General features: G+C 36.8%; 1 protein-coding gene across 1 annotated transcript in view; it reads left to right on the forward strand.

The window, feature by feature from the left end:
- The window catches only part of EDNRA (endothelin receptor type A), a 34,382-nt gene extending 24,800 nt beyond the window's left edge, over positions 1-9,582 (forward strand). Inside the window, exons 5-8 of the mRNA XM_049815061.1 lie at positions 3,158-3,310; positions 5,480-5,613; positions 6,020-6,128; positions 8,126-9,582. Of these exons, the coding sequence (XP_049671018.1) occupies positions 3,158-3,310; positions 5,480-5,613; positions 6,020-6,128; positions 8,126-8,266 (537 nt within the window). The 3' untranslated portion in view covers positions 8,267-9,582. The remainder of the gene's footprint in view (positions 1-3,157; positions 3,311-5,479; positions 5,614-6,019; positions 6,129-8,125) is intronic.
- The last annotated feature ends 804 nt before the right edge of the window (positions 9,583-10,386 follow it).

Below are 10,386 nucleotides of genomic sequence, written 5' to 3' on the forward strand. Positions count from 1 at the left end.
ATAGATCTTTACTGCATAGGGGGATAGTGATTTTCTGCCTGGTCTTACACTGAGAAAATGGGAAAGTGGTATCTTAATTCTTTCTTTGCGAACCCAAAGAAGGGTCAGCCACCATTCACCCAGTAATAAAAAAAGAGTAATATTCTGTTTTGTGTCAGAGAAGACAGATAGTGCAATGCCTTAAGTCTTGAGGGAAACTCCATAATTTTTTCTAGACTAGACTTTTTTCATGATAGAGTGAAAAGTTTCACTTTTTTGAATGTCTGGCACTTCTTTTATTGGATCAGAATGTGGCTTGGGCTGGAATTGGGAAGGATAGGGCAAAACGGAGCTAGGAAATTTAGAAAATAAAAAGTGTGGATGATTAGAGTTTTTCAGAGGAACATCCCCAACTTTGGCAGGGTTACACAGACTCCAGGGATGGCAGAAAGAGCAAGAGACAATTGCAAGAGAAGACAAAAGAAATTCCCTAATGGAAATAATTAATGCAGGTGAAAATGGAGAGGAATTCCCCAGGACTTACTATACCTTTGTTTCTAAACTCTACAGACTATATGACTGTAGATACTGTAGTTAGAAGACTATGATTTATGAAATGCACACTGCAGCAAATTTCCCTTTTGCAATAGTTGTTGTTCTCCACAAATGCGCCTGCAGAAGAATCTTCACTTCTCTCCCTAAGAAAAAGAATAGTTTTCTCTTCCCTTTTCTCAAAAACACTACAGTTCAGGTCTTCCACAGGCATACTAACTTTAATGACTATTATTCTGTTCTTAATGTGGTAAGTAGAATAGCTTGTTTTGTTTTATTAGCAGGAATTAGTATTTTTACTTGCTCTGCATAATTCAAAAGCTCCAAATCTCCCCACACCAGTTTGATTTTCAAGGAGACAAACCAGCATTTACGTCCAAGCCGAGAGTAAATGTTGGACTTGCCAGTCAAAATGGAGAGTGTTGTGTTTCAATGCATTGCAAGCAAGTACAAACATGAGATTAAAATGGAAATACCATTTTAACCTTAACTATAGTATCTACTACCACAAACACCACAATAAACAATTACTAAACTTTGGGAAGGACTTATAATTAAATTTTGTTTTTAATAGGAGCTTTATTCATGTTTAAAGCTATCCTTGAAAGACTTAAAAGATTCATGCTAGACCATGATTCCCAAGAGGCTGAGTGCACTAGGAAACTTGTTTAAAATGCACATTTCCTGTAGAAAACCAGTTCCATGTGGGCTTTCAAGACAAACAAAAGAATGTCTACTTCTCTTAAATCAACCCAATTTTGTGCTTTGATGTAAGCTTTGTGAAACTCAGATTCCACAATTAATCATTTACAGACGTTTTCTTGTAGGTTTTACAACCTCACAAAGCCAGGTCCTCATACAGAATTGATGCACTGGTCAGGGTTGTAACACAGAACTCTATGCGTGTGTTTTCTTGACTGACAGGCAATGCTCACAAAAGCTGGTAGACTGACACAACAGAAAGTTTTCCTTGTAAACATAGCATGGATTCACAGAGCACACATTTTGTTGTACTGCCCAACCAATATGATTCTAGTCTGACTTGGAGGAATTTGCCACGGAAAAGATAATTGTCTCCATGTATTAGCAATCCTTTTCTCTGCAGAAAGAGTGGTAATTAGATTTCCCCTCAGTACAAACTCTGCAAATATGATGCATATTGTTTTTCTCGTTTTCTGCTGGCAGAAGCTCTATTCCCAGTGGGGGAAATTGTGGCCCCAAGGAGAGTGTAACTATGCAGCAGACTGTGGCCCCTCCTCACACAGGGATGAGTCTAATGAGGAGGAGGAAACAAGCTAATCAACACAATTCAAAATGTCCTGTGAGGTGGGGTTGTGGCCTAGATACCAGCAGCATACTCTAAATTAGTGAGCTCTGTAAGCAGCTGTGTTAGAGCAGAGGGAGAAAAATCAAAAGCATTCCCTTTTCTTAGTAAATCAACTTTCTGGTGTAACTAAAACAGATTTAAAAATGAATATTATTAAATACTAGTCTATTAATTGCATCCATTTTTTTCATCTTTCAAAGTTTAGTACCATTAGTTTTAAAAGTAAACAAGATGTCAAAAGTTTGACTTTTTCAAACAGGATTCATATAATCCTCAGTTATTAGCATTTTGACATTTGGTGTGGGAACTGTGATGTTACAAGAGCACATCTACTAGGAATAAACAAGCTAGGGGAAAGATTGTGAGAAAGAAGGTTCCCTTTTACACACATCCATCTCAGTGACTAATAACATAGAGACAGGAAGTATTTAAAATGTCATATTTCAGTGCACACTTTTGGCTAAGCATCAAGTAAAAAACCAAGATACAACATTTTCTCAAGTCTGAAAATATAATTGTCTACAGAAGAGTAATTTTAAATGTTTTGTCAAATGTAGTATTTCCCATAATACATACATGTATTAACTTAAACCACAGCTTAAATCACAGCTAACACTTAAAATTACACAGCAAAGTACTACTCTAGCAAGTCCTTCAGTGTCCTGTCACAAAAGGCAAATCGTATGAATGGCAGGCAAAGGGTTAAAAGTAACTGTACCAGTAGAAGCCACCCGTCTTAAGCTTTGCATATATATCAGACAAACGCTTATGAAGTGGCTCCTATCTGCCCAGTACATAAGCAAACCAACTACCAATCTTTTCACTGATAACAAAAGGTGATTAAACTTACAAGACATTTTGAATTTTCCTTTTTTGGAATCAGGACAGAAGCTGTAAAGGTAAATGGCATTTCCTGAGACAGGCTTTTAGTAAGATTTGTTATCTCAAACTGACACTGTCTACATTTTGGCATGTCTTTTTCATGAATCTGGATTCCAGTTTTCATGAATGAGTGTTAAGTGTTCAGAAAACACAACCCAAAAAAATTAATTTCAACCCAGGAGAGATTGCAACAAAGGTACAGGCAGGCTATCCGTAAGGTAAAATAAATGTTTACACTGCCAGAATTCCCATTTTAATGTTGGTTCAAAACAGATCAACAATAAGGAAGTTTACATCATTTGTGCTGTTTACCAATAGACAGATACCAGCATACCATCACACTTTCCAAGACTTTTCTGTGGTACTTTTCATTAAATAGTAAGAAAATATAATCTCTTTTCTTTATCTTATCAACAGTTTTACAAAGATGCAAAGGATTGGTGGCTGTTTGGTTTCTATTTCTGCATGCCACTGGCATGTACTGCCATCTTTTATACGCTAATGACTTGTGAAATGTTAAACAGAAGAAACAGCAACTTGAGAATCGCTCTCAGTGAACACCTTAAGCAGGTAAATATTAGGAACACCATTGTTTGAAAATACTGTTGTTCTTTCTTGGGGTTATCTTAGAAATGTTTCAAAGTGTACTTGAATACAGTAAATTACAGAAATAGAAAGCGAGGATGTATATATTTATGATGTTAAGGTATTCATTTAAGCCCAGAACACAAGACTAATTCATAGTATAAGGAGGTATTGAAGACAGTACGCTCAGGAAACTAGCCAGTTTCTTTTCTTAAGTATGTATGATTACTGTGCTCTCCTGCTCTTTAACTTCAGATCACTCCTGGCTAAATGCTTTGAAATTTAACTACAAAGATTTGCCAAAAAAATGTTTCTTTTTATTCATAAAGATAGGACTTCATGGGTCCTCCCTACTTTTGGCACACTTTGATATGTAACTTTAGTTTCATATAAGAAGCAACTGTAGAATAACATGGTTTAGAATAGAGTGGATTTTTTTTTTCAGGGTTACTGCACTGTTGCAGAACCACTGCTGTAGCTGCTTTGAAAAGAGCAACAGGAGAACAGTACAAACGATCATTGAGTAAAGTCACTCACAGAACCATCAGATCTCTCTTTGCTGTTTTTGCAGCACTGTCTGATATTTAATTCCTAACTGAAATTTTAAAAACAGTCTGTAGCTTTCCCCCAGCATTAACGTCAGCCCCTCAAATTCCACTCTTTCTTTCAAATTCCACTCTTCCTTTCAAACTCCACATTCACAGATGTGAATCCCTAAAGCAGTCCCCTGTGCATCAGAGTGAGTTCTCTCAGGGGTTCCTCCTCTGCTGGTTCATTCCAGATCAGGGCAGACTGGAAAATCCTCCCCTTGTGCAGATGCTCCGCTTTTTCCCCTCATCAGGCCCCAGGGCATGCAACACAGTCTGTCCTAAGGCCACAGGCAAGCTACTCCACCCATTAGAACTAGAATGGTATGCAGTGGGTGGGGGAATCCACCCTCCAGCTTTCCCATCCTGATGTGCAGTGACCAGCAAGCTACTTAGGGTGGTTGCTGGAGGATGACTCTATGGTACAATTTACAAGTGCCTGTCTTTTTAACTATCACCTTTTAGCACTTCCTTCCTTCCTTCCTTCCCTACAGCCTTGTCCACATTAATGTCTAGTCATGATCCTTTTCGTATTTTGATAAAAACTGGTATTACAAGAAAGAAGAAACAATAATAGTCATACCGAAAGCCTAACAAGACTTACTGTAATCACACAGTTGACTTTAAGTTTTTTAATGGCAGAGCCTTGCAATCCTTGTTATTTGTTACATTACAGTGGCAGTTTCAGAAGTGCTATTCTTACCCCTTCATGTGCTTCTATCAAATCCATGCCTACCAAACACCACTGGTATGCATTGTCAAAAATGCACTAAAACATCTGTAAATCTCTAGAGCCATATAAAATATCCATTAAATTGAAATTATTTCCTAAGTATTATGAGTTTAATCTGCAATACAGACATTTCTAAAATTTTGTTTGTAGAGGAACTTTTTACTTAAGAACATCAAGATCACAGAGAAAGAATCACTTAGCAAAATTAATGTATTGCGCAGTATCTCTTTATGTAACATGATGCATACTAAATATAAAATAATACATCAGAGAGAATTTGACTTCCTGACTAGGTACGTGGTTGAATGGGACTTTTATTGCTAATTGATTTAGGTGCCTTGGGTTTACAGATTGCCCCACATAAAAAGAATAGGTACAAGTGGTTTATCAAGCAGGTGTGATCCCAGTTTCCTTCATACATGAAAAAGTTCTTTTGCAGATTATGCATGTTTCTGAAGAAGGAGGTTTATCTGAGGGATTGCCAGAAAACTAATCCAGTGTAGAGGAAAAAGAAGGGCTGGGAAAGTAATCAGGTTCAGGAAAGACCAGCTGTGGATTTTCCTTGGCTAACATCTACAGTGTCTTGGCAATGACCTGTGTCCTCCAGCTGCTCCAGTCTCAGTGATGAGCAGATGCTGTTGAGGATGGTCAGAATCAAGAACATAACAAGCCCCATAAAAAATGGTTCAGGGACATCAGATTGTCTGGAAGCTGCATTTTGGGAATCCTTGCATGCTTTATCTAGATTTCCTTGCCACCAACTACACTACACTACAATCGCCTACCAATATGAATTAGGCACTCAGTCACAGTTATCTTTACTTCTTTTTCTAGCGTCGAGAAGTTGCAAAGACAGTTTTCTGTTTAGTAGTGATTTTTGCTCTCTGCTGGTTCCCTCTCCATTTGAGCAGAATTTTGAAGAAAATGGTATACAATGAAAGAGACCCCGGCAGATGTGAACTGCTCAGGTACTTCATTTTCTATGTCAATCAGTTGTTTATACTGGAAAAATAAAATGCTGCACACTTGGAGTTTATGTGAGAAATGTCATTGTGCATGCAACTGTGGTGTTAGAAGAGTAAACACCTTGTTTTATGACTTTTCAGCTGCATCCATTTTTGGGGGTTTCAATTTTAATAGGGTAGCATAATTTCAATAAATGTTGTTTGTCACCATTGTAGTCACTTCCCTCTAGCTTTTATGAACCTCTGTGGACAGATTCTTACAGACCTGGCATGGTACAAGATTAAATTGAGGGAATTAGGTAAGAGACAGTTAGTTTCTGTGACAGAAGATATTGTAACCACAAAGAGCATGGATGCTTCTACAGTATATGAAGAGTCTAAATGTTTTGCTTTCTCTTTTGTTGCTTAGTTTCTTGCTGCCACTGGATTATATCAGCATCAACCTGGCAACCATGAACTCTTGTATAAACCCAATAGCTCTGTATTTTGTGAGCAAGAAGTTTAAAAACTGTTTCCAGGTAAGATCTTCTTGATCAGATTTTATGTCCAGTTAATGAACTGTATTAAACCACTTAGTTATTACCTATTTTTAGCAGTTGGGAGATGAGGCATGCAAAGGAATGAAAGATTATAAATTATCTAGTTTACCAGCTAGCAGCTCACATAGCACACATACCAAACTGAAAGAACTATCCACTTTACCTGAAATGCTAAACCAGTAAATAAGTTTGACTTAGTCCTCATATGTAAACATGTAAACTGAGACAGACATGCTCTTGTAAGTACTATTTATCTGCATGTGACATGTACATGAAATAGAATTTTTTTGTAACATATTTCCCACTCCAGATGAAGTCAAAGAACATGTACATAGGACACCAAGCTGTCTGCAGTTAAACAATCCCATTAACAACTAAAAATTTCAGGCTTGATTACCAAATCAGGCACCTGAGTTGACTTTGGCATTTAAATATGCATTGTGGCTTTTGCCTGCATTTTTCCAGTTCCTACAAATAAAAATGTATTTTAAGGCTAAAATAATTTCCTTGTGACATTGTGCCTCTGCAAGTCCCAGTTCACCTAATAAAGGCAATACAGGAAGAAAGAAAATGGGAGCGTATAGTGGTAACGAAAGTAATTAAACGGAAAAAAAAGACTGAAATAGCTTTATCTGCAAAGAAAAATAAAAGACGACAGGACTGCACCACTAAACTTTAAGTCTGTGGATAGGCAACTCAAGCTACTGAAAAAATGTAATAAATTATTAGAATAGAGAATACCTGTTTGTCTGTAGCTTGCTCAGACTTACGAAGTATTTCAAGGGAGCATTTTCACATGATAAATAAGAAGTCAGCTTTGCTTTTTATAGTCCCCTACTTCATTTGGGAACTGTGGAGAAGATAATATACCTGAACTGGTCCTCAGGTGAAAGGGAGAGGTAACAGTGCATACTACCAGACTACTCCTCATGTCATTACTTCATTCTTCCCATTTGTCCTTCCATACTACCAGACTGCTCCTCATGTCATTAGTTCATTCTTCCCATTTGTCCTTCCAAATAAAATTACCATCCAACAACTCTAATTAAAGACTTTTCAGCTATTATTTAATCCTTCTCAGCTTCTCAGTATAGCTTACCGTTTCCCTTCTACTATCAAGGTCATTAATTCAGGCAATCTTTCCATTTTGTATTTGAGTTTCTCACCCTACCTCTGTTGCTATTTTACATACCCACCCACAGAGAGATAGCACATATATCTTAAGTCTGGCTTTACCTCTCTGCAACACTCCTTCTCCTTGAGTTCACAGAAGTGATGGATCTACTGCTGATATTGCCGTTGCTCCTCTGAGGCCCTAACTCTTTCCCCTAAAGTAGAGATTCCATCTACATAGAATTAGGCACTAGTTTTTGTGAAGGGAGGGGAGGATAGCTGAAGAGTCCTTTCTGCTCCTTTCAGAAGATACAACTGAACATACCAGCCTGTGAAGAACCTGGGAGCATGATCCTGAATGATCATCTGTTCTTAACTGTGAAAAATTATACACCTCAATATATTCACCATCCCTTTTCCTAAACTATTTATATTCTTCTGCAGTGTGAGAAGAGACCTACGTCACAGGCTGGGGAATTTTCTTCTTTTCTTTTACATGCTAAGCAGCACACTGATCCCTAAATTTGAAGTGCAGTGATAAAGACGGGAAAAAACCCAACCCAGCTCTTACAATATGTATTGAGTTCTGCCAGCTCTCAATCTATTTACCTTAGTCAAATTTCCCTTTTGATACTGTGGAAATTTTTCTTAAATAAGAGGCACAGGCTGGGCCTAATTTGCTGCATTAGTGATGTTTAATCACAAGAATCGTTTGCATCCTAGGATAAAAAATTTGCCTGCATGCAGCTATCACTCACTTCAACTAGAATCGTCTGCTCATTTCTGAATGAAAAATATGGCTGCCAATTTGCAAAGTTGAAAGATTTGTGTTAACCTTTTTTTTTTTTTTTTTTAATTTCCAGTCATGTCTTTGCTGTTGCTGCTCCCAATCTAAGAGTCTAGTGACTTCGGTGCCTATGAATGGAACAAGCATTCAGTGGAAAAATCAGGAATTAAACAATCACAATACAGATCGAAGCAGCCATAAAGACAGCATAAACTGAAAATTAAGGACTCTCATACCACTTCAGAATCAAACAGGAAAAAAAAAGTCACAACAAAGCTATTTCAGCAGGAAGCCCAGTGACTGTTCCATAATCAATTCAGACATGTACACCCTTGTACCTAATTCTAGAGGTGACTGAGTGGATTGACTGGCTATAACTGTGATGTTCTATGGACTGAGATCCACTGGATGGTAATTCTGTCTCTGAAAATGATATTGATGTGATTATGACACCAAAAAACTGACTTGAACTACACAGGTGGTTTGCTCTTCTGAACCAAGCAGGAACTGTCCAGTGTCTGACTGCTACAAAACAATCTTTTTACTTGACTGTCACCTAGAAATAATCACTCTGGAATTTTTTAGAAGATATCAAAATGGAATCTGTCTGTGACTATATTTTCTCTCTGCCCATTTGTCTTTTAACTTTTATTTGTGTGGTGGATATATTCCATTCACCAGTATGTTTTGCATGTTGTTGTTGTTGTTTTTCAGGTTTATGTTGGAAAATGTTTTGGTCCACACCAGTATTTTATTTACTTATGTTACAATGGGTCGGGACATTAGCTGGGCAGTTCACCTTTGTAGCACTTCAGTACTCAAAAAATAGGAAATGACCATTTAAAGTAGCATAAACATTTGGCACTTAAGCACAGATTAATACCAAAAAAAGAGGTATTAATAATACAGTACTATACTGTGTTATTTATTCTAATGCTCTGTACAAAATAACCATAATAAACATAATCTATATCAGCAAAAAGAATGAAAGATGCCCACAAAGGGGCACCTTACAATGTGTTTTTAATTAACCTGCCATGTTAATTCTTAAACTATATGAACCTATTAACCTAGTTAGACTGTAGCTGTGTTAAATCTAAGTCAAAATGAGGGTCAGTGAAACACAGTGAAACATTATTCAGCTGTCCAAAGAGTTCTGAGAATATGGTTATTATCATAGCAACTATGCAGAACACTACTTACACATTGTGAACATGAGGTTATAGTCATAGTGAATGCAGAACTGTGGAAGTCCCTAACAGTTGGATGTGCACAAGGGTGTTTTGTGCCTTATGCTTGCAGAGTTCTTTGTCTTACTCTCACAATGTTAAAAGATTTTAATGGGGTTTGATAGTTTATTAGAATTGTTAACCATACGAATGCTATGAATAATATATAGAAAATATTGCTTGCATACATGTAAACTGGTGATTTACTTATTATTTCCATCCATTATGGTTACATGGCAAGAGATTCCTTGTTTGGCTATAAAAATTTTTAATAGGTAGCCTTTCATTAAATAGTGGAATTAAATAGTGTGGTGTCATATATAATATGCCTCCTGCACAAATCTGCTAGGAAATTTGTAGCATGTGTTGTGCCAGGCTAAGAAGCAGTAATTAAAATTCCACAAAATTTTAAACATCCATTACATTTCAAGTGAAAGATATAATCCTGCATATTTTTATTTATGAGGTCAAAATGCTAGTGCCTACAGTGACTTCTGCTGCACAAGTTTCCCAAATGTTTACATTCACACAAATCTTCTAAAGTATATTAAAAAAAAAAGTTCTTTAAATTGGTTTATGTATTTTTGTGTGCTTTTGTGTGACATATATGCATGTATAAATACATACAAATTTATGTTCATATGTTATAAACCTAAATACAGTCTTCTGACAGTACTCTGTAGTAGTGCCTAAGAGCATGGTATTGAATGAGGCTTGGCTGAATTTTATTCCAAACATTTCATCCTCAAACCGTATCAAAAATCATAGTAAATGAGTAACAATGCTTTCCTTTGAGAAGGTTGAATTACTGAGTCTCGTTATATCCTGATAACTTCACTGCTTCTTCGACAGAATGTATTGAGCAGATGATAAAAGTAAACAGAAAACAGACATGAGAAATGAATTTAAGTTGTAGATTGCCCCTTCTTTATTTCAAGGCAAGAAAAAGCTTTGGGCGCATTCCCCTCTTCTGTTATTTATCTGATGGTTAGATGAACCAAAAAATTCATACTATACCAGCAAATCATTAATCTGGTTTTTTAGAGACAATGTTTTCCACCTGTCTACATAAGACAGTGAGCAGTAGAGACAATCCAGGACAGAAACT

The sequence above is a fragment of the Accipiter gentilis genome, chromosome 12 (assembly GCF_929443795.1).
Source record: "Accipiter gentilis chromosome 12, bAccGen1.1, whole genome shotgun sequence".
Classification (NCBI taxonomy): Eukaryota; Metazoa; Chordata; class Aves; order Accipitriformes; family Accipitridae; genus Astur; species Astur gentilis.